This window comes from Solanum tuberosum, unplaced genomic scaffold (assembly GCF_000226075.1).
Source record: "Solanum tuberosum cultivar DM 1-3 516 R44 unplaced genomic scaffold, SolTub_3.0 scf00020, whole genome shotgun sequence".
Taxonomy (NCBI): Eukaryota; Viridiplantae; Streptophyta; class Magnoliopsida; order Solanales; family Solanaceae; genus Solanum; species Solanum tuberosum.
In genome coordinates, this window is record NW_006238946.1 from 2,149,903 (window position 1) to 2,165,719 (window position 15,817).

At 37.3% G+C, this 15,817-nt stretch overlaps 1 protein-coding gene across 1 annotated transcript; it reads right to left on the bottom strand.

The window, feature by feature from the left end:
- Nucleotides 1-6,813: 6,813 nt before the first annotated feature.
- LOC102593627 (rab proteins geranylgeranyltransferase component A 1) lies at nt 6,814-14,432 on the bottom strand. Its single transcript, XM_006340772.2, has 9 exons — nt 13,588-14,432; nt 12,616-12,738; nt 11,984-12,083; nt 11,064-11,102; nt 10,720-10,951; nt 10,554-10,629; nt 8,902-9,103; nt 7,443-7,529; nt 6,814-7,244 (listed from the first exon to the last, which is right to left on the bottom strand). Exons 1-9 carry the CDS (start codon nt 14,301-14,303, stop codon nt 7,158-7,160), a joined length of 1,662 nt encoding a protein of 553 aa, XP_006340834.1. The 5' UTR covers nt 14,304-14,432; the 3' UTR covers nt 6,814-7,157.
- Between the last annotated feature and the right edge of the window lie 1,385 nt (nt 14,433-15,817).

Consider the following 15,817-nt stretch of genomic DNA (forward strand, 5'->3'; position numbering starts at 1 on the left):
ATTAAGAATGCCAAGACACCCAAAGAAGCTTGGGACACCTTGGCGACGATTTTTACAAAGAAGAATGATGCGAGATTACAAAGGCTTGAAAATGAGCTTTTGTCGATCTCTCAACGGAATATGACAATTAGTCAATACTTCTCAAAGGTAAAATCTTTATCTGATGAAATATCAAAATTAGATCCAGAGAATGCTATCACAGAGACAAGAATGAGGAGAATTATTGTTCATGGTCTAAGGCCAGAGTACAAAGGCATAATTACAGCCACACGAGGGTGGGCCACAGAACCAACTTTATCTGAGTTGGAAAATCTGTTGGCAAATGAAGAAGATTTGGAGAAGCCATTATCAAGTCTTACTATAAAAGACGAAGATAAGGCGCTCTTCAGCAAAAGGCAAGCCTATCAAAAAAGAGAAGCAAAGAGAAGCTCACGGCCAGGGGGAGACCAAGAGAATCAACATCAAAGAACTCAACGACAAAACAAGCAGGCGAAAGGCTTCAACAACCGGCAAATGCAGAAGTGCTACAATTGTGGAAAGAAAGGACATTATGCGAGAGACTGCTGGTATAAGAAAGCTGAAGGTAATGTAGCTACTTCTACTCAAAATAAGAAAGATGAAGAAGTTTGGGATTTCGAGACCTCTTATGCAGTTGAAGAAACTAATTAACAAGAGAAGCTTGTCACCTGTCATTCTAACAAAGAAGAGGAGATTGCACTTGCAACTGTAAGTGAGAAATTGGTCGATTATGAACATGATTGGATCGTTGATTCAGGATGCTCTAATCACATGACTGGTGATGAGAAAAAGCTCATTAACATGAGTGAATATAAAGGCGGTCGAGTTGTGGTGACTGCAAATAATTCAAAAATGCCAATAACTCATATTGGCAAAACGGTGTTTGTGCCTCATCACAGCTCAAGACAAGTGGAACTTCAAAATGTCTACCATGTTCCAGGTATGAAGAAGAACTTATTATCTGTATCACAACTAACAGATTCTGGTAACTATGTCTTATTTGGACCAAATAACGTAAAAGTACATCAAAACTTAAAAGTTACAAGCACACCAATCATGGAAATGTGAGCTACAACAAATTAAAAATCATGATGCAACAATCAAAATTAAAAGGTCTTCTTAAGCTTGAGATAAGAGGAGACACTATATGTGCTGGATGTCAATATGGGAAAGCACATCAACTTCCCTATGGAGAATCAAAGTATCAAGCGAATGAGCCATTGGAGCTAGTACACTCGGACGTGTTTGGACCAGTGAAGCAGTCCTCGATCAGCGATTATCGTTACATGGTAACATTCATTGATGACTTCTCAAGGTACATATGGATTTACTTCTTAAAAGAACAATCTTAAGTATTTGAGAAGTTTAAAGAGTTTCAATATACTGTGGAGAATGATATTGGAAGAAAAATCAAATGTCTCCGTATGGACAATGGGGGAGAATACACATCACGAGAGTTCAATAAATATCTTAAAGAGAAGTTGATAAGACGACAACTAACTTGTCCAAATACACCACAACAAAATGGAGTGGCTGAAAGAAAAAATAGACATCTGGCGGAGATATGCAGAAGTATGTTGCATAGTATGAATGTACCAGCAAGGTTTTGGGCAGAATGCATGAAGACTGTTGTCCACATCACCAACAGGCTGCCGCAGGCAAGATTGAGATTTATCTCACCATTTGAGAAACTTAAAAAAATGATTCCTACTGTAAGCCACTTTCGAGTTTTTGGTTATGTGTGCTATGTGTTCGTGCCAGATCATCTCCGCAACAAGTTTGATAAGAAAGTTGTTCGTTGCATCTTTGTTGGATACGATGAACAAAGAAAAGGATGGAAGTGTTGCGACCCTACCACAAATCGGACATATGTGTCAAGAAATGTGGTATTTGATGAAGCATCATCATGGTGGTCTGAAGAAGCCACATTACCGGATTCAATAGAATTGGAGCAAAAGCTACAACATAAGCTTGAAGAAAAAGGACAAGGAAGTAAAACAGAATTACAACAAGAGGTATGTGAAAAACTCGAATCACATACAAAAGAGATATCTTCAAGCGGAGAAAATAAGAGCTCGTGGAAAACTGGAATTCATGAAACTCCAGAAGAGTTGCAAGAAGGAGTACAAGAAACTCCTCAACTACGAAGATCCACACGAGTGAAACGCCACAATAGTAAGTATATAAATGCGGCACTGGCTGAGGTTGACAAGGTCAAGGAACCTACCACCTTCGAAGAAGCTTTGAAGAGTAGTGAATGGAGAAAGGCAATGGAAGAAGAGATTTCAGCCTTAAAGCTAAACCAAACTTGGGAATTAGTGGCTAAACCTATGGATGTTAAACCCATATCATGTAAATGGGTATATAAGCTGAAAACACGTCCTGATGGATCTATCGAGCGGTACAAAGCACGGTTAGTAGCCCAGGGATTCTCACAAGAGTACGGTCTTGACTATGACGAGACATTTAGTCCTGTGGCAAAAATTACTACTGTTCGTGTGTTACTAGCTCTAGCAACTAGTAAGTCTTGGACATTGTGGCAAATGGATGTGAAGAATGTTTTTCTTCATGGAGAATTGGATCGTGAAATATACATGGATCAGCCACTAGGCTTTGTGAATAGAGTCAATCTTGATTATGTGTGCAAGTTGAAGAAAGCTTTGTATGGTTTAAAGCAAGCCCCCCGGGCATGGTACGGAAAAATTGCCGAGTTCCTGATCCAAAGTGGCTATCGAGTGGCACCAGCAGATTCAAGCTTATTCGTAAAAGCTCGTGAAGGAAGGTTATCTATCATATTAGTCTACGTGGATGATTTAATCATCACGGGAGATGACTTTGATGAGATCTATCAAAGTAAAAGAAATTTGATGGTACGATTTCAAATGAAGGAGTTGGGCGAACTTAAACACTTCATTGGCCTTGAGGTTGAAAAAACAAAGGATGGATTATTCCTTGGACAACAAAAGTACGCGAGAGATCTACTCCAAAAATATGGAATAATGGGTTGCAAGACATCTTCTACACCGATGGAGCCTAACTTAAAACTATGTTCCCATGAAGGCAAAGACTTGGAGGAAGAAACAATGTATCGTCAACTTGTCGGTAGTCTTATCTACTTAACATTGACCAGACCAGATATTACATTCGCAGTTGGAGTAGTTAGCCGATTTATGCAGAAGCCAAAGAAGCCTCATTTGGAAGCAATCAGGAAGATATTAAGGTATGTGAAAGGAACTATTGACTATGGACTATTCTATATGAAAGGGGCTCCTTGTAAGATAATCGGATACTGTGATGCGGATTATACTGGTGACCATGATACTCGAAGATCAACCACCGGTTATGTTTTCAATCTTGGATCAGCCGCAATATCATGGTGCAGCAAAAGACAACCAACTGTTTCACTTTCAACTACGGAAGCAGAATATCGAGCAGGAACGATGGCAGCACAAGAGAGCACATGGCTAAAGCAACTCATGAAAGACTTGCATCAACCATCAAATGATATCGTACCACTATATTGTGACAACTTGTCAGCTATTCGTTTGGTTGAAAATCTTGTATTTCATGCCCGGACGAAGCATGTGGAAGTACAACATCATTTTCTTCGAGAAAAAGTTCTTCAAGGCAAAATTGAAATGAAGCAAATCAAGACAGAAGAGCAAGTAGCAGACATATTCACAAAGAGCCTGGACAACATGAAGTTTGTAAGATTTCGAGAAACGCTTGGAATGATTGAAAGAGAAAATAAAGTTGGTGCTGAGGGGGAGTGTTAAGAAATCACCACCAACTTAATTAATCTCCAAGACATTTCAAAGAAGAATCTAGAATATTCAAGAGTTATAAAGAAATAAAGGAAGAGCTCTAGAATGAGTATTCTAGAGAGAAAAGTCTAGAGTTGTTCTAGATAAGATAGTTCTAGAAATAGGAAGTTAGAAGAACATTCTAGAATGTAGTAGCAAAACCCTTAGCTAGATTCTTCCATCACCACCTATAAATAGAGGTAGTCCATTTGAGTTGTAAGCAATCAAGAAAGAAAGCAAGAAACAAAGCAAGAAAGCAAGAAAGAAAGTAAGAGAGAAAACAAGAGTGAGTGCTAAGTCAAGAGTGTTGCTGAAGCAAGCAACAAGTGTAATCAAGATTGTAAGACCGAAGCGGGTCCTTACTTTGATATAATAAAATTCAAGTTGTGAGAAATCGATTGTGCCCGTCGTCTCCAAACCAATAATATTCAACATTAAACACATGCAATATAGAGGTGACAGAATACAAAAAAAATGAAGTGCACAAAAGATACTGATTAATAAAATTTAATTCCAACCAAATCAAAGACAATTGAATGTATGAATAAATGCATGTCAAAAAACCAATTTCTTCAGATCATATTTTCCCCCATCATTTTACCTATCACCTTCCATATCCAGTTCTGAATCCATGGTAGCTTGTAGGATATGCTGCAGCTTCACTGCTGGGAAATTTCCAGTGTTCGTCTATATCAAAAATGTATGTATGTTAGTGGAAACAGCCTCTTCACCCCATAAAAGGTAGGGGGTGAAGTTTGTGTCCATCCTACCCTCTCCGGACTCCACTTGTGGGATTACACTGGGCATTTTGTTTGTTTCTTAGAAAACCCAGAAAAACACCTTTCTTTCTTCATCCAGAACACAACCCTAGTACAGTTCACACGCGTTATATGAACTAATTCAAGATAAGTTCTGTTTGGTATTAGTTTCCTTCTCTATGTTCATGAAGATTGAAGAGCTTCTTTTCTATGCTCTCTCTCTCTTCCACTGTGAAAGCTGCTAACTCGTTTTTCTCCTGTTGTCGTTGCATATCTTTCTTCAAAAACATTCATTCAGGCAACAAAACCAATATAAGAAACATCCTTAAGTCATCCAACTTGTGAACCAATATCAGAATAATATAAGATTCTAAATGAAGGTTAATAAACAAACAGGGTCTTCTTTTATTCGAAACGTCTAGTGATCTTCAACCAATTATGCGCTTCAATATAATTACCGGGAGTAAGCGCTATAGCCTGCTTCCAATACTCAGCGGCTTGATCGAACCAAGCCTCTGTAATTTCAGAATCTGCCTGTTGAATGGCCTGTTCTCCCCAGCCAGAATAGGTAGTTCATTCCTTTCCTTAGAACCGTACTTGAGAATGTCTTACCTCATACAGCTCAGCAGTCAAAGTTTCTTCTAGCACTGAATAAGAGATATTGAATGTTACAAGAGCGTTATTGTTTGGTCCATCTAGTAACATTGACCGATTTCCTAGTCATTGCCACATCAGACATTAACTATTCCCTTTAAAAGATAGTAAAAGATTAACATATACCAAGCAGCTTCTTACCCTGGTAAAAGAAACGAAAAGGAACACAATAACCATAGTGAACATTCAACGACAAACATACAAAAGAATATTGATTTCTTTTCTATATAAAGCACTATTAAGTTGTGTTCTCCCCAATTCACCTTGCAGCATAAGATACTGAGACAGATGTGTAGCCAAGAAAATAAGTCCATCCAGTATGAAATTAAGGCGGATATTGCTTCAGTCCACATCCTGGTAAACAGAATCAGCAAGTTTTTGTTGCACTGTTGTTTTTAGCTCAGTTCTAAATTATAGAGCAGTCTTCCGCTTCTCTCTTTTTTTTTTTTTAGTAGTCTTCCACTAATAATCTATCAATATAATTTTCTCTTCTTTTGACTTTGTGTTAGTAATTCTCTATCCTATATGCATAGCTTTGTGTTAGGTACCAAGAAGGTTCAAAATAGAGCAAAGGGACAATTTGGAGGCAAAAGTAGGAACTTGAGAGCTATTTCGAGCAATAAAAAAGAGAGAAGGTCCACTGTCACGCTGGGAAGCTCGCGGCCAGCGTGACATGCTGGACCTTCACTTCTCGGCACCACCTTCTTTTATTGCTCCACAAATAGTTCCCTTATCTCCATTTTGTCCCTTCATGGTAACTAACACCACATTAAACCACTAATTAGGCCAATTCCACAACACCAAATATATCATTCAAATATGGGGGAAAAATCATAAATTAATTTACATGATTTCGACTCGACCTCGTATAATGGAAAATATTGTCCCAAGAACATGAAAATGCACTGAATTTTTAATTGCTCAAGTGCTCTTTTTGGGGGGAATGTTTACAGTGATGCATAGGTCGGTGTAGGTATACCGAACAGAGGAAAAGAAGAATTGGAAGAGAGGGAGTATTTATTTGATGAAATGAATAACTTCGAGGAGGTTAAACATACTCCATCATTAAATTGTACAAATTTGATGTATCTGCTCAGTTTGTAGGGAACTTTAATGGTGTATGGAAATGCATGTTTGTGTAATATTCCTTTTAAGTTTTTTCTGTCAAAATGGAAGTTACGGATTCATCCCACTTTTAACTCTTGTTTTATCCACGGAGCTTTTAACTCTTGTTTTGTCCACTCTCTTATTCAGTCGGGATAGAACTTGGAAGTATACGTATGAATTATGATGCAAATTTTTCACCTATATCACTCAAGTTTCTTCTTCTTTTTTTAACACAGAGCATAACTGCCTCTTCAAGTTTATAACATGCAGCTTCAATTGTAATAATTCCCATAAATGATTAAACTTTTAAATCTTTGAATATTATTTTTAAAGTGTCATAATTTAATCTACATCTAATTTTCCTTAATAATCTCTGTTGAAATTAACCAAGTGACATACTTTGGATACGGAGGGGAAGCACGCGAGATACATTAGAGACATTCTTTTTTAAAAAAAATAAAAAAAGGTTTAAGTATTGGGAAGTCTCAATTTCAAATCAAAAAATTAATAATTGCAAAAGTAGATAACACCTTTAGCAGTCCAAGTCTCATGCCAAACCTCTACATTCAATCCTGTTAATTGTAAGCCAAAGAAACTCGAACACTATCGATATTACCTTTACAACAACAAAGTATTTCGAATAAATCACTAATATTGGTATGTAGGGACCGACAACTATATTATCGTCGCCATTGTTAGTGAGGCACATCCTACCCTCACCGGGTATGCTGTTGTCATTGTCAATGCGAGCTGTAATATTCTGCCACCATCCATCAGCTAAAATGAAAACATATCCAGCAGCATCATTGGTGTCTGTCTAGTCCTCGAGCTCTTGGGCAGCACCCTCCTCGGATGAGGTTGATTTGGGAAAGAATTCTTCACCAGAATACAGTTCTTGAAATATCTGCACAAAATACAAGAACACCAAATCAGGATACTGTCTGAGTATCTACCCTTCTCCTACATCACTATAAGCCCTTGTGAAATGCATGTAAACGGGCCATGGCAAAGACGGAAGAAGAAGAAGAAAGAGGGCGGGAATAGGGGGAAAAGAAGATAGGGACCAACATAAAAGAGGTCCATTTAAGAAATGCATGTTTACCTTTTCAGTAGCACCCAGAAGATCATGGTAATATGGACTCCCATCTGGCATGGGGGTACGGATGATGTTATCTAGTACACCCTGAAACTGATGGACAAAAATTGGAAAAATCAGGACAACAATCACAAACTCAGGGACCATTTGGTGGCATGTCAGATTAACTGAGATTATTAGTTCCTGGATAAATAATTAATTATTTGGGGATTGTCAGGTCATCACAACCTGATATGCTGTGTTTGTCGCTTGGTACAGTTGGCTTAATCATGCTGTACCTTAACGGTAACCCAATCTTGCATTATACACTCTTGGATTAAATTACCAGTCTAAGAGTAGTCCTCATGCAGAACAAGGGCATTTTATGATCTATAAGAAACTAAATTTATTAACTACTCTACAATTTTTTATTTTCCATCACAAATTCATCTCAGTCCATCAATCTAACACTAATTATCCATAATTTTCAACCATGAAGTATATAATGTACAAAAGAAGAATCACAAATTGGTCTAAAAGTAGAAAACAAGATCGTGCATAGTTAGTGAAAATTATATATTTCAGGACATAGAAAGAAAAGCAACATGATATTTGAGGAACAGGAGAAGAATAATGAAGCGAAAAAAACAACAGAAAATGCAAGGAAAAAGAAATACAAGACAAACAGAAGGAAAGAGACAGGGATCAGCTGAATGGAGGAAACAAGAGGAGATTGGAGGCAGGAAAAGGTATATGTCAGCTTTTAACATGGCTCTTTTCTCTCTCAGGGTTTGTTTGTTTTTTAGGGGTGGGGGGATCAGCCCGGCCGCAGGGTAAAGCAATCTGCAGGAAAGAGGAATCACCGGAGGTAGCAAGATGTGACTAGAAAGGCTCTGTGTTGGAGGAAGATGGAGAGCAAGGAAGGAGGAATAGAAATGAAGCCAATGCTACCCCTAACCCAATTTATAAGTGAGGATCAGAAGGGTAATTCTCACACTTACCATGAGATCTAATCCCTGGATATAAATACCAAAGCCTTCCTCTGGGATAAAATTATGAGCAAATTGGCTGATAAAGTAATCAAACTGCTCCACTCTGACTTCCAACTTTACACAAAAGACGGGATTGATAAGCTTCAAGAATGATTAATTTCTGTGTCAACCGACCAATGAACTATGCTAAGTACTAGTATACATGTTAGACAGTTTATATGATAAGTTGACAGCCTATATCAAAATGTGCAGAAGATTCTGAACAAAGATACTTCAAAACCCTGAAGAAACAAAATTGACGGACTGCAACAGCCCAAAATGAAATGCTTATGACAGTTGTTTCACCGCTTTTGCAAAGAAAAAAAAAAGCAAGATGAAAACCTTAGCAAAATGAAACAAGAACTGGGGAATATCCTTATAGAATCAAAATGGAAGAGCAACAGCGTAGAGCAAACCAAAAACAAAACAGGGTATTAAAAGGTTATAGCAGATACCTTCGCAAGTTCCTGAGTATACAAGACACTCCAAAGTAGAGCAGGCTTTGCATCCCCTGTTTCACTTTGGTCCTCCGCAAAATTATTATTATTCCCAGAACTTCCAGAAACAGGAACATGAAACAGCACATTGATGGCTGCATGTAATAGCTTCTTACCCTGAACATCATCCTCACATATAGCTGAAAGATAAGTCAAAAACCTGAGAGAGAAAACAACAGACCGATTGAGATAGGGTAAGAAGACACTCATGGAATTAACCAAAAACGTGTAACTCCATTCCATTCAACTTAATAGTATCAATTACTACTATATTTAGATATATTCACAATCAAACTACTGAAACCACATTCTTAGAGTTGCCAACATGGTTTCAAAAGCATAACAGGGAATATTTGTTTTATAGGTAGCTGAACCAGTGTTTTGGACAGCGAGAGGCGACAAAAGGTGACAAGGGCCTGCCTCGCCACGCGGCGAGGCGCTCGCCTTTTTGAATTGAGGCGCCAATTAATAACAAAAAATGTAAAATATTTAATTGCATATATAAATATCCAAAAATCTCAATAACAATAACATTCATTAGCAATGTCCCTCTTTTTGTTAGCATCTCACGTCATTGAATTCACTATTTATGGACAAGTAAATACTACATTAATAGTATAAAACTAAATTAAGTAGGGAAGAAATAATTAAAGAAGGATCAAATTTTTTTTTTAGTATAATTTATTTTATAAATAAAAAAGGACACACTTATCTAGAGAAACCCTTTGTCTCTAGTTTTCTTTTTCAAGAAAAGTTGAAAAGACTCTACTTTTTGAAAAAAGATAAAAAAAGCTGTACTTCCTTTACTTTTCAAGAAAAAACTCCTCCTCTTCTTCTTCTCTGTACTTTTTCAAGCTGAGCAGCAGCAGCAGACGCGAACTCGTAGCAGCAGCAGTCGCGAACTCGCAGCAGCAGCAGTCGCGACAGTCGACTTCAAGTTTCCAATCGCAGCAGCAGCAGTCGCGAACTCTAATTCCAGTCGAGGGATTGATTTCAAGTCTCCAGTCGCGAAATGAGAAGGAGCAGTCGCGACATAAGTTTGAAAAAATACCCAAAAAAAAACCCTAATTTTGGCTTTTATTTATTAAGTCAGACCTTAAAAAAATAAAAAAATAAAAAGATAAAAAGGCGACGCCTATTGCATCGCCACACCACGTCATCTTACGCCTTTCCGTCGCCATGGCACGCCTTTCTGAAGTCGCCTCACCTCGCCGGAAAAAGGCGATGACCCCTCGCCTCGCCTTGTCGCCAAAGGCGAAAGGCGAGCGCCTTTCATAACACTGAGCTGAACAAACTTGATAGATGTCTGAGGATGAAGATTGAGTCATATACAGAACTTATTAACTTAAGCATAACAAACTTGGTGTTTTTCAATGTAATATTTTAACTTTTGAATAAAGGTAATTAACTTGAGCAGTAACATTCTAAAAGTGGAAGGCAAAGGTAATTAACGTGAGCATAACATTCTAAAAGTGAAAGGCGGACTAAAAGAGCACATCCTAAAAAAGAAAATGAATTCTGAATTGTGATATGTTTATAGGGGTGAGTCAGAAGACCATACAGCATTAGAAAAGTGGTGAGTAAAATAGACATTAAGCGGGTGAACTCACATTCCAGAGGGGCAAACAGCTACATTGCTACTCAACTGAAGCACATGGATTGCTGTGACCTGCTCAGGGAAGAGAGCTGGGGGGTTGGGGGGAGAGGGGAATTGATAAGGTAAGACATTCAAATATTTATTACTTAAACAAAAAGTGGGTTAGGACTCTATCTTACATCTAGGAGGAAAAAATGCCAGACAATTGGCTACATCCAGTTTCAAAGAGTGCTTTGAGATGCATATACTCCTCGCCAGCTTCTCAGTTGCATTTCGCGAACCAAAATCATGAGCATCAGGGGAGGAATGAGGGAGTGGTAATTGAACCACAAAAGATGGAGCTAATATCAGCTTATGGCTGAACAATTCTTGTTCAGAAGCCAAGCAAACACCCTTGTAACTCCCACTAGCCTGTGAAATAATCAAAGCGACATGTCAACTCATGAACTCTACAAAAGTCCAGTTGCACCAAATGAGAGGGTAGTTAAAGGTTTATATGAACAAGAAGAGCATCACTTTGAACCTTGTCCATAAGGAGAGAATTAACAGGCATCCGAAGAACCTGGAAACAAGTTGAAGTAAAGATAGACAATTAGCCTCTGGGAAGATACATTAATGATAACAACAATTCAAAGAATTCCAGAAAATTAAACATCAATTAATGAGTATTGAAGAATGGACACCATAAACAATGATTCATATGTTTAACACAATAAGAACTACTTTTTGCAAATTTCCGGATACAACTAAACAATGAATGACGGAATCAAGACAAAGAGATCTTTTTTATTAAAGAAAAAAGACTAACAGAAGAGAAACCGAATCAAGGTGATATCTTCTAATTGACACGTAAAAAGCTGATCCCATTCAGTTGTCAAAAAAAAATAAAGTAAAACTCATTTAGCAGTCGTCAAAAGTAAAGAATACTCAAGTTTGTTTGAAAAGAGCTTTTTTCAATACTACAAGTAAGCTCATCAACATTTCTAGCTGTAAAACAGTAGGGCAAATCATCACAAACGTATAGCTAGCATTCTGAGGAATAATAAAACAAGGGCTATAAAACTTTCAATAGACTTTGTGGCTAGAGCTAAGCTCCTTCTAAGTTACATGCTGGGAGACCTGATACATCATCCAACTACAAATTTAAGACCTTTAGTAGCGCTCTTCAGAGCTATGTTATGCACCTCTCATACTTCCTTATGATAGATTTTCACAAAACACAAACTCTTCTCTATTTTGAGGATGATGGCAGGGTTGTGAGAAATTATACAACCAAAATGAAAAAGGACCACAAACATAACGCTTATATGGAATATCTTATATTCTCTACCACGAATTAACAACACGAGGGGAAAAAGGAAAAGAAACTCACTGGAACCAAAATGCAAACTAAGTGATAATACGGTGGAGTTATCCAAGCAAAAAGATGTTAAAAAGACGTACATAAATGCATCCTTTGACTGCAGCACGACGACAAAAGGCCTGCGGAAGTTCCCCTTGACCATAGATGGGGTATATCATAGCACCGGGCGCATTAGGAAACCTAAAGTTTGAGAAAAATGGGAAAACTATATTCATGAGAAGGAAACTTCAGATCATAAGATGTCAAGGCATATAAAGATAACTTTCCATCTAAGTGGACCAATTATTATGATTAATTACTCTCAAGATCGAATCTCATTATCTTTTTCTGATAGTTCCAAAAAATGATTAACTAGTTTCAAGGATTTGCCTTGTCAAAAATGCAAACCCAACTTTACACAGAGCTCTCCAGGTTGACTTTTGATCTCTCAGTAAACCATCTTACCACTACAAGATCAAGATTTTGACTTGGCATAAATGCTCAGGGAAGAATTGACAGGCATGAAAACACAAATGATAGGCATTCCAAAGTTAGACCTGTTTCATCCACACATGCAAGCATAACCCAAGCATGCATCCTATGGAACTTATTTTTTGATATACCAGAGATGCAAAAGGACAATAAAAATATATTAGCCTAATAATATAATTTCAGGATTTCCATAACTAGGAGCATGAATCTCAGTTGTGGACAAAGGAAGGGTGAGAGTAACCTGCCAACGGATGAGTGATAAAGGGCCAGTCGATCAATACCATCTTTTGTCTTAAGAACACTTTTGCAGACATCTCCATTCTCTTGATCATACTCTGCCATAGCTATTGCATATAGAACAATCCTAGAAAACATAAAGAATAAGCTCACTAATAAGTCAGATGAATTAGCTCTACCTAACGTATGGTAAAAAAAAACTCCAAGTGACATACCAAATTCTGGACACACAACCGTAAACAGTTAATATTCAAAAACCATCCCAATTCTGGATACACAACCGTAAACAGTTAAAATTCATAAACCATTTGCATTAGTTGAAAGCATGATTCGTAGACCTTACAACATTAAGGAAATACAAGTTTCATTAATAAAACAATCTAATCTATGGTTTTGTATGTCAGAGAATTCTAATAAGCTTATCACTTACACCACAATTTTATTTTATTTTTATCACTCACACCACAATTATAAGATCCATGTCTAGACCATGGGAAAGACGTCCTACCAATTTTTCAACAATCAAAAAGAAGATGCAGTAATGTGTCAGAACTACATTGCAATAGCAGGAATCATACATTCACTACATTGATGTCATGGAAATCAGAAGTAACATATAAAAAACACTAAATTACTTTGGTCTAGGAACAGAACAAACAATTATCCTCCCAGTTCAAATTGTTTATAGTATAGTATAATATATTACAGAAGTAAATGCTCTACTTTTGGCATGCTTTCATTCAATCTAATGAAAAGCTTCCTAGTTCCTAATAAATTTTTGATAAGGTTTCCTACTTTACTAGGCTGAGACATCACAATCATACAGGAATCACACAATCAACTAATGGTACATCTTCCTACTGTCTATAGAATGGAACAAGCATACAACATAAGCAAACGACACCGAAAGCAAAAAAGAATAGCAGAAAACAGGAAACTGTGACTAACAGAGAGAGAAAGGCGATTCGATCTGTACGATTTTAGCTTTGCAGAGAGCCCCATTTTGCTTAAAAACTCCACAAACGGACTCTCTAAATCCTGCTCTGAGATGCTCTTACTTTCGCTACTCTCCCCACCATCAGCAGCTGCTGCAGCCTCAAGATGCCCTTGTACCAGCTTGAAGAATCGCATCAGCTGATTCTTCTCCGTAAAGCTTAGTTTCCGATCCTTGAATATTGCGCTGCGCGAGTCAGGTACACTCTCCAAATTGCCCTCTCCGTCACTGATAAAACTCCCATCTATGCTCTTGAACTCCATGTACTGATTCACCTCAGACTTCAAAATTAGATCAATCATAGCATCTGCACACAGCAAAACCCTAGGCCCACTCAAATCAACGTTGAACTTTCGAGATTGCTCCAAGGGTTCCGGAGAGTAAGAGGTGATTTCAACGGAGGAGTAGAGCGGTCGGGTAGTGAGAGGGACCCGAGTAAATCCCGAATCCATGTCGGATTGCGGAATTGGGAAATTGGCGGAGGATTGAGATGAATGAGATTCAATGTATGTAGTGAATTCCTGAAGTGGAAGCGAGGCATAGTGGCTACCGTATGAGGGGTTAGGATCAAGGTGAAGGACTGATTTTCCGGCGGCGGAGGCAGCGGCGGCGAGTATGGCCTCCGGCAGACCGGTGCCGACCACTATCAGGTCGAAGTTGGATGGTTCAATAGGAGGATACGACGTAGTTTCATCCATGAGCACGGTTTCGTCGACCGAGCAGGAAATCCAGCAAAATTTTTAGACTAAACTCCTTCCATATCATAATATAGGTGGACTTTTTTCTCATTTTCTCCAGCTTTGGGGTATTCAAGAAAAAAATGAAAAATGAACTCAACTCAAATGAATAAAATCAAATATATAATACATGAATATACCCTATAATCTCCTAATATCAACGTGTATAAAAAGAGACATTTAAATTTGTATAAAGTTAGTCAAGTAGATACGTAAGAATGTGTGTTATCACATATGATGTCAAGTTAGACACATATGTCTACTTGTTCAATAACATACAAATTTAAATATCTACTTGTTGTACATACGTAAAATTTTAAAACTTATATATTAGATAAGTTCAAATAAAGAACATCTATTAAAAGGGCGTGTATTATGTGATATTAATTACAAGGGAAACACATTGGGGGGGGTGGGGGGGAAATCACAGAAAAGCTATTACGAAGCTTAAATGGGAGTATATGGCAAAAGCCTCGGTCAGGGGGATAATGCTTAACTATGAAAGATTTTGGTTGGGAGATTAAACTGGGCTAATCTGTTATAATCAAAACAAAGAGCTAAAAACGATAATAGGTTGTTTGGTAGATAGTGACTAATAGGGTTTATTTGTTATGCTAATACCAATTATGTTGAGATTATTTTTATACATTATTTGGCTTGGTTTATTAAAAAAATCATGCATTGCATAATTTCTAAAAAAAAAAAATATTTACTTACAAAAATACTCAAAAATGTAAAAAGACTTTTAGTGGCAATTGGTTTTTAACCATACATTAGCATGTATCAAAAATTCTTGAATTGCTAATACCATGATTTATCATGTATTAGTTATGTATCATATAATACCAAGTATTAGTTATACATCGATTGAGTATGTATATCAAACTAGATATTAGTAACACACAAAGATAATGCGAATAATAATGCATCATACCAAATAACCCCTAAAGGGATAAAGTGTAACTAAACCAACTTCAATTAATTTAACCAACTCCTAATACCTAACGGCTTAGTACCACTCTTGAAGTTCAACGTACGTCCTCCTTTAGCTACAAAATTATTTCCCTCTTCTATTCAAATCCAAATTCCCTTTCTAGTTGCATAACCCTTCAAGTATAAGTTCCATAAGCATTTGCTTCCACATGATCGAAATATGAGGTATAATTAGAGGCAAATCTATGATTAAATTTTACATGTTCAATTTTTAAGGTTCTTAGCATTGAATCCATTATGTTCTTAAAGTTATGAGTTCATTTCTATTATTTGTTGTAATTTTAATAATTTTTCACATACAAATTTATGTTTTGCTTTGAAAGTGAACCCAATATCCTAAGAGTGGACATGCCCTAGGCACAAACTTGTTGCCTTTGTTTAATCATGTGCCTACCCACTATCTCTTCTGGCTCTACACAATGAGGATTAACAATATCAATAAATAGACATGGTTTCTATTGGGAAACCTGGAAGGTAGGATG